Consider the following 19,727-nt stretch of genomic DNA (forward strand, 5'->3'; position numbering starts at 1 on the left):
ACTCAATGTAGTGGTATAGCCTTATGTAACATTAACGAAAATGTTTACGTTTATTTGTTGTCATGGAAACGCATGAAGTAAACGAGCGTGAGTGGAACAGAGCATGAGCTTCGATAATGAAGAAAAAAAATAAAAGGTAACAAGCAGAGTTGGGACGGAAATTTTGAAGAAAAAAGAAGCAAGGGTATAAACTAGAGAGGTGGAAGTAAATGAAAGGTTTTCAAGGGCAGAAGTTAAAAGGGATAATATTTATAAGCGAGCAAAGACGAAGTGAATCTTATAGTTAGCTGAAGGTGAAGTCAGCAGTAATAATAAAAAGAAATTAATGCCGTAATCGGATAATATAAAAAACTGGACGTTCAGTGAAGAATTCTGAATAAATCCAGTTAGTCTAGAATTGCGACTTATTTCTAATTTGCCCTAAGGAGAACTGCACAGTGTTTAATTGGTTAATGAGTGGTAACAAGAATAATTAAAGTACCCTACAGTTGATATCTAGAGATGTGAAGCGCGATTAATAGTGTTTTAGTTATAACTGTGGAGAAGTCTTATAGATGTGTTCTTAAGTGTAATAAATATATTTTGAAAGTATACTCACAACGTAATTGATGTACTAAGAATTAATTCTGGTAAGGACTGTCATATTGATTTATTTCAATGCATGAAGGATTGAGTGTTAATTACGCTACGTTTAACCTAACTTTAACTATGGCAATTCTTCGAGATTGAAAATTGAAAATAAAAATTGCTTAAGAGATATTTACAGCTATTAGTGCCTGCGGTGTTCTTTAAGCATATAGCATGGCTGAGAAATGATGGGAAACTGATTAGATAGGAAGTTCTATTATATTTAATTAAGTGAAGGAACTTTGTGACTCAGAAACTGAGAAAGTGTATGTGAAGGTTTGGAAGATTGAATTAATGTGATTGACTTGACCTAATGTTTAACTTGATTCTATTGTTTAAAATTAGAAGTCGAATTTATGTATGTGTTATATAGCTTATATTAAATGTTTTATTTTGTTAATCTAATTATTGTGTTTGCCTGAATTCCTTTTTATTGCACCGTTCATAAAAATTCGAATCTTGCGGGAATCCCAAGTGGAAAACAAATACTTCGGCCAGAATAAATGAGGAGACTGCTAACTAACTATGAATTGATCCTGCTATTTTATATAGAGACTAATCTAAGGATAGAGTGGCGCAGTATAATAGAAATTTCCCTACCCTTGGATTGGTGATCAATTTACAATTAGTTGTTTTTTTGGTGAAAGTGACTTATAACAAGATGGTGGATTCGAACATGAAGAAGAGAACGTCACAACAAATGGCGCAGTCGACAGGATGTGATTTAATCAATAAGAAGTAATTTAACAACTATAAGTTAAGAGATTGAATTTAGCTTGGTAATAATAATCATAGAATTACTCCCTGAAATTTTAGAAAGTAAATTAAATAAATCACAATGAACTGGTTATAATCTGGAATCAGGCAAAGATAAAAGTTTGTTTTAAAATAGAAAGATTGTATTATTTAAATTAGTAATTCATTAATCACTATGGCTGTTACATCAAGTTCTGAAATGAATGATAGTGAATTCTTTCGTACGGTGAACCCACAACAGGTCTTTCCCCAATTTTCAGGTGAAGAATCAGATGATGTACTATTTTTTTTTACCTATGCTGAAAAACTTAGAGAAATAGCAAACTGGACTGATTTTCAACTACTAGTTTTAATCAGAAGTAAATTGATATGTAAAGCAAAAACATTCTTATATTCTTCTCCAATACTTCGGGAAACATTTGAGTATTCTAAATTTAAAGAAACTTTATTGTCTCAGTTTTGTAAACTTAAAAGTGCAGGCCCTAATTTATGGAAGTTACAGAGAGTCGTTCAAAAGGATAAGGAGACTATTACTGATTTTCACAATCGTTTATTGACACTAGCTAACAGTTTGAATTTTACTAATGAAGATAAACCTCACTTAGATTGGGCTGTATTCCAACAGTTCCGGCAAGGTCTTAGGCAAGAATTAAGAGAAACAGTATATAAGAAGAAAATTTCTACTTTAGAAGAGTGTCTCAAAAGTGTTAAGGAAAAAGAACAAATATTAGGAGACCTTTATCCCTCAACCAATGTAAGTCTTGTGAATGTTGTGAATAAGACTGATTGTTCCTTCAACCGATCAGAAGTTGAAAAGAGAAATAAGGATGAAAAAGGAAAAGCAAAGAATATTGGAGAAAACTCAAGTAATGTTAACTGCATAACTGAAAGTAAGGAGCAATTTGACAAGAAACTGATGACAGAAGTAAAAACCTTAATTCACCAGGAGATGAATAAATTGAATCAGCCAATAATAGATAGTCTTAATGAAGTTGTGAAACAATTATCAGCTAATTCCTCGAGTTCTCAAGAAAATCAAAACCCCACTACTGGTAAAATTGATGAGATGATTAAACAGGAAGTGGAAAAACAAAGTCAACCTATTTTAACTAGTCTAAGTAAAGTAATTCAAGGACTAGATAACGTTAGACAACAGATGTCTATTATTCCTCAATCTAAGACAGAGACAAAACAAAGAAATCCTCTTAAGTGTTATAATTGCAACAAAGTTGGACATTATGCCAGGAATTGTTTCCATAACAAGGAAAACTACTATAACAGCAGATGGAACTCAAAATTTGGATATGTAACCCACAGAAGAAATAACAGAATTCTGAAGTATCAAGCACCTAATGATGGGTGCTTGATACTTCTGGGCTCTGAATGTGACATCTTATTGGACACAGGATGCAATGCCTCTACCATCAGAATGGATTATTTCTTAACCTTAAAGAACAAATTATGGAAGAGCACTGCCAAGTTGAGACAACCTGTAAGGATTACTTCTCTCTCAGATTCAAACTCTGTAGCATATGAGAAACTTCGAGCAAGGATATACCTACCAGAATTTGGACTGTATGTGTGGTAAGACTTACTTGTTGTTCCCACTACTTCCAATTTGAGCTCCCACATTATGTTAAGAACAAACTTCTTAGCAAGATATCAAAAGATGTAAGGATTACTTCTCTCTCAGATTCAAACTCTGTAGCATATGAGAAACTTCGAGCAAGGATATACCTACCAGAATTTGGACTGTATGTGTGGTAAGACTTACTTGTTGTTCCCACTACTTCCAATTTGAGCTCCCACATTATATTAAGAACAAACTTCTTAGCAAGATATCAATTCTCTTGTGATTTTTCTAAGAAGGAAATATCCCTGATGAATAAGAGGAGATATACCAAGGGAAATGAAATTCTTGATTATGATAAGACTAGGCATCAGACAAAGCAGTCTAGGTTGCCATATGAATTGGGACCATCTACTAAAGGAGAGTCATCTGTAAATCAATTATCTAAGAAGAATAGTCATGATAACCGATAAAGAAAAAAATGGCGGCCAGGTCGCCATGTTTGTTTAAGAGTTTTGATGTAAACGAATTTATGCAATGTGCTGTCTGTGAGATGTATGCCTTGCGAAGAGCGGTGGGAGTCTGGTTAGAAAGTGATAGTGGAGTTAATATGTGTAGAAAGTGTAAAGAGAATGAGGACTTCAAGCATGTTTCGTGTATCGAGAGTGATATCGTTAACGATAGTCAGAATGTAGAAAATGGCGGTGTGCTAGAGAATTGCGTGGTAGTGCCAGATAGGTGTGAGAGCGTTGCTGAAAGTGTAAATGAAGGTAGAAACACAGAAAGAATGGATGATTTGATCGATAATGAAAATGGTGAGATAAATGCGATAGCGAAATTTCCCGTTTGAATGGTGCGATACACAGAGCTAAAAGACAACTGGAGCGTATGGAAAAATGTGTGTTGAACGTACCGACAAATAACTGGCAGAAGTCTGTGACGGCAAATAATAGAATGTTCGTAAACGTCAATAAAATGAAGGAGCGAGTGCTGTATGGGGATTCGCTATTAAGAGGCGTAATAATTGAGAGTTTAACGAAGTCGTACTAGCCGGGTGCGAACATAAAGGACGTCAGCGAATCTATTCGACTGCAAAAACAGATGGTGAAAGAGATGATAATCGTGGCAGGAACGAATGATTTGAAAGAGGACAAAATGGAAATGATAGAGGATGTGAGGGAGTTGTTTCAGGTAGCAAAAGAGAAGAGTGAGAGAGTTAGGATGGTGAGTATCTTACCGCGGTATGACAGTGAAGTGTTTAGAAGGAGGGCCACAATTGCCAAAGACTTTATGCATGGGTTATGCATGGAGAGTGGTGTGGAATTTGTGGATGTGTGGAATGAGTTCGATGGGCGAAAGGACTTATATAAGATGGATGGGTTACATTTGAATGGAGTTGGTGTACAGAGACTTGAAAGAGTGTTGATGAATGATGTGGAAGTGGATGTACAGACTCAGGGAAACTAGATTTATTAAGAGGGGGGGAGTAGATATGCAGACTTTAGGGGGGCAGTTAAGTGTATGAATGAGTATATTATGCCCGAGCGAGTACGACGGACAACAAATCTGAATGGGATAGTTAGTATAAGGCATCAAAGTAGGGATGGGACAAATGGGCTTCTGCGATTCATGTACACTAATGCCAGGAGTATTAGGAACAAGAAGGAAGAGTTTTTGGCCATGGTTGGCACTTCCAGGCCACAGGTTGTCAGTATTAGTGAAACATGGCTGACAGAAGATGATAAAGCTAGTGGGATTGAATGCGACGGGTATAGCGTGTTCAGGAGTGACAGGGTGAATAAAAAGGGGGGAGGAGTGTTATTGATGATAGCTGATGAGCTTCAGCCAAGGAGTATAGAAGTTGAACTGCAGGATGGGGAAAAAAGCACATTTGAGGCTGTTTGGTGTGAGATAGAATCTAGCAGAACAAAATATACAATTGGGTGCTGCTATAGACCGGGTGATGGAATGGATGCTGGGGATAGTATGCATAAGCAAATAGAAGAAATGAGTGGAAGGAGGGTAATTATTATGGGTGATTTCAATTATGGTAACATTGACTGGAAAGAGGAGAGGGCACATGGGAGGAAGGAATTGGATTTTATGCGGTTATTAAGGGACAACTATCTACGGCAACATGTATTGGAAAATACCAGGGGGCAGAGAGTGCTGGACCTAGTAATTGCAACTGAGAATGTGGCTGTAACGAACATGACCATGTTGCCACCAATTGGTGAGACTGACCATAAGGTCATGACTTGGGAGGTGGCTAAAGGAGGCGAATTTACAATTAAGACAGGGTACATGTGGAATTACCGGGCTGGTAAGTATGACAAGCTTAGATGTGTGCTTGGCTCAATGCCATGGCATGTAAAACTGCAAGGGCTGGATGTTGATAGTGCATGGGAGGTGGTTAAGAACTGTTTGCAGGAGGCAATGGTTGACTGTATACCAAGAGTCCGAATAATAAATCAAGTAGGGGTTAAATGGATGAATAACACTATTAAGCTTGAGCTGCAAAAAAAGAAACAATTGTGGAGGGAATTTAAGGAGAAGGGTGACCATCAGGCGCAGGAACAGTATAAAGCTCAGGCCAGGATGGTAACAAGGGTTGTAAGAAAAGCAAAAGCAGATTACGAAAGGAAATTGGCCACGCAGGCTAAAGAGAATCCCAAACAGTTTTTTCAATATGTTGCAAGTAAAAGGAAAAATGCTCATGGTAGAATGATCTTAAAAAATGCTGAGGGTAGAGAGGTAACCGAATCAGTCAATATTGTCGAATTACTGAGCGAGCACTTTGCAAGAGTATATCATCCAGGTGGTGACTTTGCAGGAATGGAAGAACCAACAGCTTATACTGGAATTGTGATGAATGAAGTAGAGATAACTAGTCTATTACAGAACCTCAATGTCAATACATCTGTGGGATTGGATGGTATACCAGCTCGTGTCGTACGTGAAGCGGCCAAAGAATTGTCAATGCCCTTGACCATTTTGTTTAATTTGAGCCTCAGGACTGGGTCAGTCCCAAGGGGGTGGAAAGAGGAGAAAATAGTTCCACTGCACAAAGGTGGTTCCAAGGCTGCTGTTGAAAATTACCGGCCAATCAGCATAACAGGAATCATTATCAAGGTGTTAGAGAAAATAGTCAAGAGGAAAATACAAGATTGGATAGAAGAAAATGGGATACTGTATTGGGGACAGCATGGTTTTGTGAAGGGTAGGTCTGCCTCAGTAACTTGCTCACGTATTATAACACAGTGACGGCTGAACTGGATAAGGGTAATGGGTTTACAGTAATTCTACTGGACCTTGTTAAGGCCTTTGACAGGATACCACATGGAATTCTAATCAGTAAATTGCAGCATATGGGAATGGACATAGGGTTGGTGAGATGGATAGGAGGGTGGTTGACGGAGAGATATCAGAGAGTGGTTTACTCAGGAGTAGAGTCCACAAGACGGCCTGTGACTAGTGGTGTGCCACAAGGATCTGTTCTTGGACCACTGCTGTTTAATTTGTTCATAAATGATATAGGAAAGGATCTGAGAGGAAGTGTTCATTTGTTTGCAGATGATGCGAAGTTGGGTAGGGCAATAGTGAATGCAGATGACGTCAAAATTTTGCAGGATGATTTGGATAGATTGGAGGTCTGGGCTAAGGAGAATGGATGTCAATTTAATGTGGCAAAATGTAAGGTTATGCATTTTGGGGTGAAAAGATTGGTGGCAGTTTACTGCATTGGTGGAACCGTGCTCCAGGAAATTGATGAGGCACGAGATTTAGGAGTGTTGGTGGATAAGGAATTGAAATTTAGGGGACACATTGCAAAAGTGGCCAAATCAGCTCATCAAGCAGAGACAAGCAGGTTATTGTTCCTCTGTATCGAGCCTTGATAAGACCCCCATCTCGACTACTGTGCTCAGATTTGGTCACCTAGGTTTCTTCTTGATGGGGAGGAGGTGGAGAGGATCCAGAGGCGAGTGACCAAGATGATAGCAGGTCTGTGGAATGAACCGTATGAGAACAGGTTGAGGATTTGTGGGTTGCAAAAATTGGTTGATAGGCAGAGAAGGGGAGATATGATTGAGACATTCAAATTACTGAAGGGTTTCTATAAAATTAATTCAGAAGATATTTTTGAGAACAGGGCTGGTTGTGGGAGGACTAGGGGACATCCATGGAAACTGGGCAAAAGTGTGGTTAGTAAAGGTGTTAGAGCTGGGTTCTTTACTTTTAGAGTAGTGAATAAGTGGAATGCGCTCCCTGAGTCTGTGGTGGATGCTGTGACAGTGAATGAGTTTAAGGCGAGGTATGATAGATACTGTATGAATGTCGAATAGTTGTGATGAATATGATTTGGGGCCTCCCTCGATGAGTCTAATGACTCCCTGGAGTTGCCCGTAATAATAGTAATAGTAATAACTCTGATGTGCACTATCAAACCGACACACCACTTGTCATTGATAAACAACAAATAGTAGTGACCAAGCCTGAATTGGAAGTTGCCAATAATAATAATCTAACAGTTGAAGACAATTTTGCAAAAGTGACCAATCTATTTAATGGAGCAAAACACCATATTGTGAAACAACTAAAACTTGATTCTGGTAATGGAGAACATGAGATTAATTCGGAAGAGACAATCCCATACTACAGACATAGAAGACACGCGGAATTTGATAATGAAGGTAACAAGAAATTTAATGAGAAAGAGAATGAGAATAAATGCACAAGTCATAATAAGGAACCAAGTTTTATTCAACTTAGGTACTACTTAAGAAATCGAAAAAGAAATATGTAATCTAATTCCTCCATGAAGGAGCCTAATGTAAAAAAAAAAATTTTTTTCTTAAAACAAAATTTTTTTTTTCAAAGAAAGGGTGAGCCTATGTTAAACTGTGAATGAAACTATGTTATGTATTTTGTTTTTTCATTCACATTTAACATTGTTTATTATATATTAATCATGACTTGTATAAAAGTTATTTATAATTCCTTATTTGAGAATTATTATTTAAGTATTTATTCGGAATTTAATCAGCTATTAATTAATTAAACAATAATATGTGCATAATTTATTGTAACTTATATATACAGGGTGTTCGGGATAAATTTGACAGTTTCGTAAGGAAAAAGAAAATCTTCTTTGTATCTATTAAATTTAATGAATTGACAAAAAAACATTACAGGCAGAGTTAATTACAATACTATCAACAAGATTTACTCAAAATAACCACCATTAGCATCGATCACAGCTTCAATTCTGCTTCGGAACCTCGAACAAGCTGATGCTACAGTCTCCCTGGGAAGGGCCGCAAAAACTGTTTTAATTTTATCCATTAACTGGGCTTTTGTATTACTGGAAGTGCGATTGGTGTCTTTTTCAACTGCGCCCCATACAAAATAATCCATGGGGTTAAGGTCTGGGGAGTTTGGAGGCCAAACATTTGGACTGGTGAAGTCGTAGAAATTTTCAGACAACCATTTTTGACTTTTCCCAGAGGTGTGGCAAGGGGCCGAATCCTGCTGCCATACATACGGCCTACCATTGGCTACCCTTGTTATCCAGGGCTTGACTACAGTTAGCAACTCCACGAACAAAGCCCGAATTCCAATGCCAGGGTTCTTCAACACCTGTTCCTGCAGATTTGCGAGGAATTCTGCTGTACGAACGCAATCAGATCGTCTGCTAGGGATCTTTCTTCTTGCTACATCCTCGTAGTCACCATTGCAAGTCTCTAGTTCATGCCTGATTGTTTTTACTGTATTCAGGGAGCATTGGGCAGCAGTCGTAATATCCTTATTTTGATGGCGGGCACGAATCATCATGATACAAGTTATTCTCTTCCATGATTCAGGTGGGTTCCAGCTATCCATCCTTTCTGACATCTTGTATATGAATGAAGAAGGGTCCAAACTTTTAAATGAAGAGAAGTGTGTGTTAATACATGTAACTTACGGAAAAATATAATTAATTATAAATATGTCAAATTTATCCCGAACACCCTGTATATTGTAACGTGAATATTATTATAGTTATCTGTATACGAAATGAAAGAGTTGATTAAGTAGCTCTAATATTCTATTTATTGTGTTTTTATTAACTCAATGTAGTGGTATAGCCTTATGTAACATTAACGAAAATGTTTACGTTTATTTGTTGTCATGGAAACGCATGAAGTAAACGAGCGCGAGTGGAACAGAGCGTGAACTTCGATAACGAAGAAAAAAAATAAAAGATAACAAGGAGAGTTGGGATGGAAATTTTGAAGAAAAAAGAAGCAAGGGTATAAACTAGAGAGGTGGAAGTAAATGAAAGGTTTTCAAGGGCAGAAGTTAAAAGGGATAATATTTATAAGCGAGCAAAGACGAAGTGAATCTTATAGTTAGCTGAAGGTGAAGTCAGCAGTAATAATAAAAAGAAATTAATGCCGTAATCGGATAATATAAAAAACTGGATGTTCAGTGAAGAATTCTGAATAAATCCAGTTAGTCTAGAATTGCGACTTATTTCTAATTTGCCCTAAGGAGAACTGCACAGTGTTTAATTGGTTAATGAGTGGTAACAAGGATAATTAAAGTACCCTACAGTTGATATCTAGAGATGTGAAGCGCGATTAATAGTGTTTTAGTTATAACTGTGGAGAAGTCTTATAGATGTGTTCTTAAGTGTAATAAACACATTTATTTGTCACATTTATTTCAATGCATGAAGGATTGAGTGTTAATTACGCTACGTTTAACCTAACTTTAACTATGGCAATTCTTCGAGATTGAAAATTGAAAATAAAAATTGCTTAAGAGATATTTACAGCTATTAGTGCCTGCGGTGTTCTTTAAGCGTATAGCATGGCTGAGAAATGATGGGAAACTGATTAGATAGGAAGTTCTATTATATTTAATTAAGTGAAGGAACTTTGTGACTCAGAAACTGAGAAAGTGTATGTGAAGGTTTGGAAGATTGAATTAATGTGATTGACTTGACCTAATGTTTAACTTGATTCTATTGTTTAAAATTAGAAGTAGAATTTATGTATGTGTTATATAGCTTATATTAAATGTTTTATTTTGTTAATCTAATTATTGTGTTTGCCTGAATTCCTTTTTATTGCACCGTTCATAAAAATTCGAATCTTGCGGGAATCCCAAGTGGAAAACAAATACTTTGGCCAGAATAAATGAGGAGACTGCTAACTAACTATGAATTGATCCTGCTATTTTATATAGACTAATCTAAGGATAGAGTGGCACAGTATAATAGAAATTTCCCTACCCTTGGATTGGTGATCAATTTACAATTAGTTGTTTTTTTGGTGAAAGTGAGTTATAACAAGATGGTGGATTCGAACATGAAGAAGAGAACGTCACAACACTTGCGCACGTAGCAATATGACACTGTGGTAAACACAGTGCTGCTAGCATCCTTCGCCCGCCTAAGTGCTACAAGATGGATCTTTATTATTTTTTATACAAAATAAGAGAATTGTGTAGGATTGTTGATGATAAAATTAAATATTACAAGCAAATATAAATAAATTAATAAATATATTTATATATCGAGAAAAATTTGGGGTGCTGCAGTTCCGTAGTGCCTATGCATATATATATACATATATGTGTGTACATTTTTTCATAGCTTGATTATTCATTCTTTTTTACACGCTTCTGATATTCACTTAACATGAATAATCTATTAATGGTACATTTACTTTATATGCAGATTTTATGGAAATAGTGTAAGTTAATTTTTACTTTATTAAATTCTTCTTTTTAAAATGTCTTGTTACTTCTTCATCCTAACGAGCCATGCAGGATGTTTATTGTTGTATTAATGACTATGTTTACAGTTTCCCACAAGTTCTAATAGGCGCATGTTACTGAACCGAAAGTGGAGCAAAGAAAGAACTTTGTACTGTGCATTGTAACTGCATTTTCCTTTATGCCAACTGCCGTTTTTTTTTTTTTGTCTCACTCTGATGATGTAATACGATCCCACAAAATATGTGTTTTACATTAAATTCTTTATTTTACTCTATTTAACTTAGCCTGGTTGGCATGTCTGCTCTCCAGCCAAAGGGCTGCGGGTTCGAGTCCCGCCGTGGGTGTGAATGTTTGTGGTTGTCAGTGGAAATACCAGTGGTAGTCGGTAATAGATGGCATTGTTGTAGTTGTGGTCAGTTGGTGATTGAATGGCGGAGACGGAGTTGTAGAGTGGGTGCTCTCCCTCTATAAGTCCTTGGACTCCCTGCAGGTGTCAAATAATTATAATAATAATAAGTTCATCTAGGTTCACTTTTGTAAAAATGGCATTTCTTTTGGTACTTTTTAGTACTACCTCACTGGCAGCAGAAATAGAAATTTAAAAAGATTCTTTCAAATTTGGAAATTTAAGTAATTATATAAAGACAAAATTTGTTGTAATATTAATATTTTAATAGTAATAATCAATTATATTTCAATATTAATTTTTAAAAAAATATTTTATGCTTCAAGGAAATAAATTAAGAAATGAATACACATAAATGTTTACTTGATGCAATGTATAAAATATATATGTGAAGTTAAAAAAAGTGTGATTAGCTAGTCAAGTCAGTAGTCTTTTACTGTTTTTGAATCTGGACAGAACTCTGCAAAAAGTTTAAAACATTTCAAACAATTATTTTGCCAGGAACTAGAGCACAGGATGCACTAAAATTGACATTAAATCAAAATTTAACTACAGTTCTGCAAATATTATTTTTAACCATTCCAATAAGTATTACTAGTGCTAAAAGAAGTTTTTCAAAATTTAAAATCATTTAAGTTTTGAAAAACTTCTGAAAGAATTTTTGAAAACTTTTGAAGAATGGTAAAGTAAATATTTAATCATTGTTTGTTATTATTTTATTATTATTAGGTTGTATTTTGTTTATTTATTAAGAAATATATTTTGTTGATATTCTTGCAATTTGTATCGTGTTAAAATAAATTGTATTTCAAACTTTTTTTTTTCCTTATACATATATCCTTGAATTTAGGGGGGGGGGGGGCAGTAAAATAGTGCATGCCTAGGGAAACATATATCCTAACAATGGCCCTGGAGCTAATAAAAAATAATAATAAATTTGAATAATAAATAATACACACTTCTGTGCTGTCCATATTGTAATGCTGTAACATTATATATAAAGCAACAAATTTTATGAAATATCTTGGTTTGTCATCTCTGAAAATAAAATTATGAAAAGAAAAATTTGAAATCCTACCCCTGCAGGTACTCTGTATCCAGAAAGAATGGTATCTTGAGGCAGAGTTCTCGATGTACCGGTGACAATAGGATTAATTCTAGGGAAAAAAGAAAACAGTAAAGCTAAATAAAAAAGGGAAAAAAATCAATGAAATTTATATTACAAAAATATTTGAATTATATTAAAAATACTATACTTTTTCAATGTATAGTTTCTCAAAGCTTTTTTCTCATTTAATGGTTAAAGCTATTTTAGAGTTGCAGTTCCACAAATATCAAGATATGAGCAGATCTTGTGAACTAACCAGAGATAACTAGAGATGCAAAAAATTCATGATATTAGACACGCCATCTGATGCAAAAAAAGGTAAGTCGAAGGAAACGATTGTCTAGGTTGACACAAATGATTCGAAAGGTGAGAAGTATTCTATGAGGGAGGATGTAAAGGAGTTTTCTTAGAAAAGGCAAAACTGAAGAACGAGAAGGTGAAGATTGTAAATCTCCTACCACACTTTTCATTGGTTTTTTTCCATTGGTTGGTAGCCAATGAATATATATGTAGATTGTGCAGAAAGAATGATATAGGATCTGTGGTCTGTATTTGATGGAAAGAAGGATTTATACGATGCTGATGGACTGCATCTAAATGGCTTTGGTGTTAGGTGTCTAGAGAGAGAGCCTTGTGTGAAGGCACCCATCAGGCGAGTGAGTGAGAATGCCAAAGTGTGAAATATAGTCTCTCAAGCAAAAATATTGAATAGGGTAGTTATTCAGGAAGTAAAAGTAGGTGGGGACCTAAAGGGATGCTGCAGTTTCTATATACTAATGCCAGAAATATCAGGAACAAGAGGGAGGAGTTTTTGGCATTGGTTAGTGCAACCTCACCAAAAGTCATAGGCATTAGTGAGACTTGGCTAACAGCAGATGATATAGTTATTATTATTATTATTATTAACCCAAGAACTCATGGAGTCAAAGACTCATTTGGGAGGTCCTTTTATCACCCACACATCTCATCATACCGAACCTTAAACACACTCAAACTCCTTGCAGACACCACACTCTCAGGCAGGGCATTCCAATCATTCACAACTCTGCACGAAAAAACCTGCCATTCACTCCCCTACTCACACCCTCTTTATACAGTTTCCAGGGATGACCTCTGGTTCTCCCCTGATCTCCCACTATTCTCTGTAGAACTTCTCCACCATTGATCTTATAACAACCCCTTACCAACTTGTAGGTCTCTATCATATCTCCCCTCTTCCTCCTCTCCACCAGACTCTGATGGGGATAGAATGTGAAGGGTTTAGTATTTTCAGGGAGGATAGAGAATATAGAATGGAGGGAGGGATACTGCTGATGATAGCAGATGAATTGCAGCCAAAAAGAAAATGGAAGACAGGTAGAAGGGTGGCTGATCATTTGAAGCAGTCTGGTGTGAGATCAACACTTGGTTGTTGTTGCTTTAGGCCAGTGTAAAATCTTGTATAGAAAAAAATAGAAATATTTTTTTCCATGTCGATTTTACATGGGAAATTAAATTACATATTGTACTTGTAAGTAAAAGAATGTATAACTCACTGTACTGAGATAAATGTTGTAACTAAATGTTAAAATAGTTGAATAAGAACCAAAAGATTTGTAACTAAAATTAAGCTCAGACAGGATTAGGCTAGGAGACCTAAGGCTAGCAACAGTCGTGAAGGTCACTGAATTATGAGTTTCCCGCCAAAACCCAGCAATAGCATGGGTGACGGAGAAAACTCTCTGGTAAATCTGAAGGACTTTACAGAAGAGGAACCAAGGTCGGGAGAATGATATAGAAGACAGAGATTGAGTGACTAGGGGGCTCTCTTTCGAAGTTTGTTCTTGTGCCAAGCCTTTCCGAGGATGGGGAGAGTTGCGTTTCTGCGAGCAGGCGTTCCGACAAAGATGGGAAGTATGATAGTAGCAGAGACGGCTTTTTCAGGATATTCCACTGTGAGATTCCCTGATGATTTACTTGCATGCTGAATTATCGCAGCCCTGTCCTAGTGCCAGATCGAAAGTTAGCTGGGAAGAAGCGGAACATGCCCGTAAGCCTTTCTAGTTCATTCTACTTACAATCTTTCTAGTTCATGACTGTGTAATGAACTAGAAAGATTGTAAGTAGAATGTTTCATGTAATATCCTAGATTGTGAAGTTCAAACAACAAATGTTGGTTCTATTATCTAGTGGCATAGAAGGTGTTAGAAAGAATTGGAAAGTTGTATTTTAGTTTGAATGTGAACAGTAGAATACAGAGAATACTCAAGATTTGCTTATGTTGTGTAATGCTAAGAGTGAATGTGGTTTAAGTTTTGCCTTTTATTGTTTACAATGTGAGAGAAAGTTAAGTGTGTTAAGTATCATCCAGGTGTCTGAAAAGTTAATGTGTAATTATAATTTCTTTGTCTTAAAGCTTAAGCAAAATGCTTAATTGATTTTATGGAGAATTAGACATGTGGCAAGTATTGTCTCCAGTGTACTCTTGTTGTCTTAGTTAGAACCAGACATGTGGTATGTGTTGTTTGAATGTTGTATATCACATGTCTGGCTCTAACTAAGACAACAAGAGTACACTGGAGACAATACTTGTCACGTGTCTAATTCTCCATAAAATCAATTGAAGCAGTCTGGTGTGAGATCAACACTTGGTTGTTGATCTCACACGTTTATTCTTCACATGTTTATTCGTTTATTCAACATATTTATTCTTAGTAAGAATAAACATGCTTGTTTTATTAATAGCTTGCCTGATCTTGTTTAACCAATGCACTTCTCATAAAAATACCGAACCTGTGTGACCTAAGAGTAGTAATAGCCATGACTGACTGATAGAGTTAAATTAAGACTTATTATTGTGCTTGGCTGAATGTTTTTCTTGTATGTAAGGGAAGAAACAACAATTCTTTTACGCGATCCTTAATGGCACAGTCGATAAAAAAATAAATTTTTAAGGATCAATACAAGTGAAATATGGCAAAGTAAATTAAAGACTAGGCTTCAGCCAGAGGCTTTTCCTAAGTCTACAATTCAAGCACGTGCAAGATCATATTTACGGCCTTGAGAGAGGGGGGGGGATAAAACTAAGTTAAGGACTAAAGGATTAAGATCAATTGTGAGTCTTATGCGTGAATTATAAATTGAAGTCTATAGACAGTTTGAACTAACTCGAGCAACTATGATATAAAATAAAAATAAGAAATAAATGAAAAATTTTACAAATGGCACAGCCGACAGGATTTAAGTCCATTTAATACCACCGAAAATATTGTGGATTTTTGAGACAGTTTTGGTAAAAGGTCAGGCGGTTGCAAGTTTTAACTTTGAGAAACTTTTTTTGATAAATAATAATGGATTGTGAAGTTATAGGTGTTGATCAATCAAATAATGCCAAAATGGATGATGTAGAATTTTCCGTACAATTAACCCTCAACTTGTCATCCCGCAATTTTGTGGTGATGACAATGATGATGAATTAGCATTCTTTAGTTTCGTTGAGGAGCTAAGAAAGGTTAGAAGGTGGTCAGATTTCCAACTGTTAATTCTACTTAGGAGCAAACTGGTTGGAAAAGCCAAGAACTTCTTTTCATCCCTGATACTTAGAAAAATACTCGAAGTTTAAGGAAACTTTAATTTCGCAGTTCTCCAGAGTAAGAAGCATGAGCCCTAACCTTTGGAAATTGCAGAACTGTGCTCAAGATAAGAAGGAAAGTGTAACAGACTTTTACAATAGACTACTGACCATTGCAAATTGCCTAAGCGTCTCCAAGGACGATAAACTTCACCTTGACTGGGTGATATTCCACCAGTTTAGATTAGGAGTCAAGGAAGAACTGAAGGAGACTGCTTACAAAAAGAGGATCACCAGTCTGGAGGAATGTTACCTCGCTGTGAAGGAGAGAGAGGAGAAGCTTGGAGACATTCGTCCTGCTTCTATCAACAACCAAATTAATGTAATTAAAAGGGGAAATTATTCCTCTTGTGAAAGTAAGTGTGAGAAGGACTCAAACTCGATTAAGGGAAAGTCAATTAAAGATTGTAAAGAAAAGGAGGGGAACGAGAAAATTCCTTCAACATTAAACAGGTAACTGACAGTGAGATTACCATCCCGATGAAATTAAAACCTACTAACATGGAAGAATTAAGATCGATAATCAGACAAGAGGTAGAAAGGCTTCAACAGCTTATGATGGAGCGATTTGATGCAGTTATTAAGCAATTGGGGAAACTAATAGCCAAGTCCTCTGATTTAACTCCACCTTAAAACGAGGGGAATAACGAGGTAAAGATCAGAAAGGAGCCTCCCAAATGTTTTGTATGTAACAAATATGGGCACATGGCTTGCAACTGTTTTAGAAATAACAGACCCTCCAATGGATATACTAGATATGAGTCAAATCTTGTGCATACTCCTCATGGTTATGCAAACATACCATGGAAAAAGAGAGAACCAGATCAGAGAATACCCAAGGAAGTCAAAAATGACCATAAAGGGAAAAGTTTAAGGAATACCTTGTGATGTCTTGTTAGATGCCGGTTTCCAAGTCTGTCATAACTGGAAGTTTTTTTACAAGAATAAATCCTGTGTATGGAAGGGTATTTCTGAACTGAAGAGACCGATTAAACTAACGGGAATTTCAACACCCAAGATATATTATTATTATTATTATTATTATTATGTGACACCTCCAGGGAGTCCAAAGACTCATTGAGGGAGAATGTGCCAACAGCATCAAACGATTGATCCTTTCCAACTACTAACCACGCTCAAACTAGCTTAACTTTTTGCAAGGCCATTAGTAGCAGAGGCTCTACCAATCGACCAACCTTTAAAGTGAAAGTTAGGTCACGCTTACCAGAGTTTGATTTGTGTATCTCACAAGAGTTATTGGTCCTCCCTAGGACATCTTGCCCGAGCGTGCAAATAATCTTAGGAAACTGACTTTCTAGAGAAATACAAGTTCTCTTGCGATTTTTCTAGAAATGGGATTTTTCTAATGCTAACAAACATATAGGGAAGAGAAACGATGTTTTAAAGAATCGGGTAGAGAGAACACTTGATTAGAGAGAACAAAGGAGTAAAAATAAGGTGTGGCTTACTGAACAGACTGAGAGAGAGATAACAAAGAATGTGAAAATGACCATACTGATTCTTCAATAAGTTCATCATCTGAGGGGAACAGTCACTCGGAGGCCCTGAATGAGGCCTACTATATCTCGAACGTCAAGATAGTGAATGATTGGAAAGAAACGGGAGAGCCTTTAGGGGAAGATGAGCAGAGTGCAAGCGAGATAAATATGATTGAGAGACCTAGAAGATTCAAAAATTCTTATAACCAACCAAAGTGGAACAGGCAAAGAGTAAATGGGGTTGATAAGCCCAGTGGAGGCTTAATTTTGCCAGTATCCTCTGTTTTCTTTTTACAATAAGAGAAGCAGTGGGAGGATTGTTAGCTCAGAGTTTAACTATTGTTACAGATGCTGTACCCTTACAAAAAATTTTGCAGGTTTTATGATTAATTTAATAGCTCTTTATTTTTCAACAAAGAGAATGAGTTTTGGTTGGCACCAAGCAGAGATAATAGGTATGAAATTAGAGAACGTGTTCAAACGTGATACAACTTGAGGCCAAGAAAAACCCAGTGGAGGCTTAATTTTGCCAGTATCCTCTGTTTTCTTTTTACAATAAGAGAAGCAGTGGGAGGATTGTTAGCTCAGAGTTTAACTATTGTTACAGATGCTGTACCCTTACAAAACATTGTGCAGGTTTTATGATTAATTTAATAGCTCTTTATTTTTCAACAAAGAGAATGAGTTTTGGTTGGCACCAAGCAGAGATAATAGGTATGAAATTAGAGAACGTGTTCAAACGTGATACAACTTGAGGCCAAGAAAAACCTAAGAAGGTGAAATTAGTCATGTCTTCTCCAGAAAATGTGCAGGCAACAGATTAAGAAAAAAATTTTTTTTGAGAGAGTAGGCCTTTGTAAAATCTCATATAGAATAAAAATAGAAATATATTTTTCTATGTCGATTTTACATATGCAATTAAATTACATATTGTACTTGTAAGTAAAAGAATGTATAACTCACTGTACTGAGATAAATGTTGTAACTAAATGTTAAAATATTTGATAAGAACCAAAAGATTTGTAACTAAAATTAAGCTGACAGGATTAGGCTAGGAGACCTAAGGCTAGCAACAGTCGTGAAGAAACTGAATTATGAGTTTTCTGCCAAAACTCGGTAATAGCGTGGGTGATGGAGAAAACCCTCCAGTGAATCTGGGGGACTTTAGAGAAGAAAGGCCAAGGTCGGGAGAATGATATAGAAGACAGAGATTGAGTGGCTAGGGGGCTCTCATTTCAAAGTTTGTTCTTGTGCCAAGCCTTTCCGAGGATGCAGAGAGTCGCATTTCTGTGAGCAGGAGTTCCAACAAAGATGGGAAGTTCGCTAGTAGCAGAGATGGCTTTTTCAAGATATCCCACCATGAGATTCCCCGATGATCTACTTGTGTGGTGAATTATCGCAGCCGTGTCGTAGTGTCCAATTGAAAGTTAGCTGGGAAGAAGTGGAACGTGCCCATAAGCCTTGAGGATCTATGACTGTGTAATGAACTAGAGAGATTGTAAGTAGAATGTTTTATGTAATATCCTAGATTGTGAAGTTCAAATGATAAATGTTGGTTCTATTATCTAGTGGCATAGAAGGTGTTAGAAAGAATTAGAAAGTTGTATTTTAGTTTGAATGTGAATAGTAGAATACAGAGATCTCAAGATTTGCTTATGTTGTGTAATGCTAAGAGTGAATGTGGTTTAAGTTTTGCCTTTTATTGTTTACAATGTGAGAGAAAGTTAAGTGTGTTAAGTATCATCCAAATGTCTGAAAAGTTAATGTGTATTTATGATTTCTTTGTTTGATTTTATGGAGAATTAGACACGTGGCAAGTATTGTCTTCTTCAGTGTACTCTTGTTGTCTTAGTTAGAACTAGACATGTGATATGTGTTGTTTGAATGTTGTATATAACTTTGTCTTAGTAAGAATAAATAAGGTTTATTTTGTTAATAATTGCCTGATCTTGTTTAGCCAATGCACTTCTCATAAAACTTCCAAACCTGCATGAACTAAGAGTAGTAATAGCCACGACTGACTAACTGACTGACTGTTAATTAGTAGGAGTTTCTTGAGATAGAGTTCAATTAAGAGTTATTATTGTGCTTGGCTGAATATTTTTCTTGTATGTAAGGGAAGTAACAACAATTCTTTTACGTGATCCTTAATTGTGCATTCGATAAAAAAAATAAATTTGTAATGATCAATACAAGTGAAATAGGACAAAGTCAATTAAGGAGTAGGCTCCAGCCAGAGACTTTTCCTGTAAGTTTACAATTCAAGCACGTGCAAGAGCATATTTATGGCCTTGAGAAAAGAGGGGGGGGCTAAAATTAAGTTAAGGACTAAAGGATTAAGATTAATTGTGAGTCTTATGCATGAATTAGAAATTGAAGTCTATAGA

At 36.1% G+C, this 19,727-nt stretch overlaps 1 protein-coding gene across 7 annotated transcripts in view; it reads right to left on the bottom strand.

The window, feature by feature from the left end:
* Window positions 1-19,727, bottom strand: part of LOC150104962 (putative cytochrome P450 12a5, mitochondrial) — a 211,492-nt gene that overhangs the window by 12,868 nt on the left and 178,897 nt on the right. For all 7 annotated transcript variants that reach the window (XM_090396073.1, XM_090396072.1, XM_090396071.1 and 4 more), the window contains one exon: window positions 12,202-12,280. In XM_090396073.1, coding sequence (XP_090252199.1) covers window positions 12,202-12,280 — 79 coding nt within the window. The remainder of the gene's footprint in view (window positions 1-12,201; window positions 12,281-19,727) is intronic.

The sequence above is a fragment of the Typopeltis vanoorti genome, chromosome 7, assembly GCF_054136105.1.
Source record: "Typopeltis vanoorti isolate ZY-2024b chromosome 7, IOZ_Tvanoo_1.0, whole genome shotgun sequence".
Taxonomy (NCBI): Eukaryota; Metazoa; Arthropoda; class Arachnida; order Uropygi; family Thelyphonidae; genus Typopeltis; species Typopeltis vanoorti.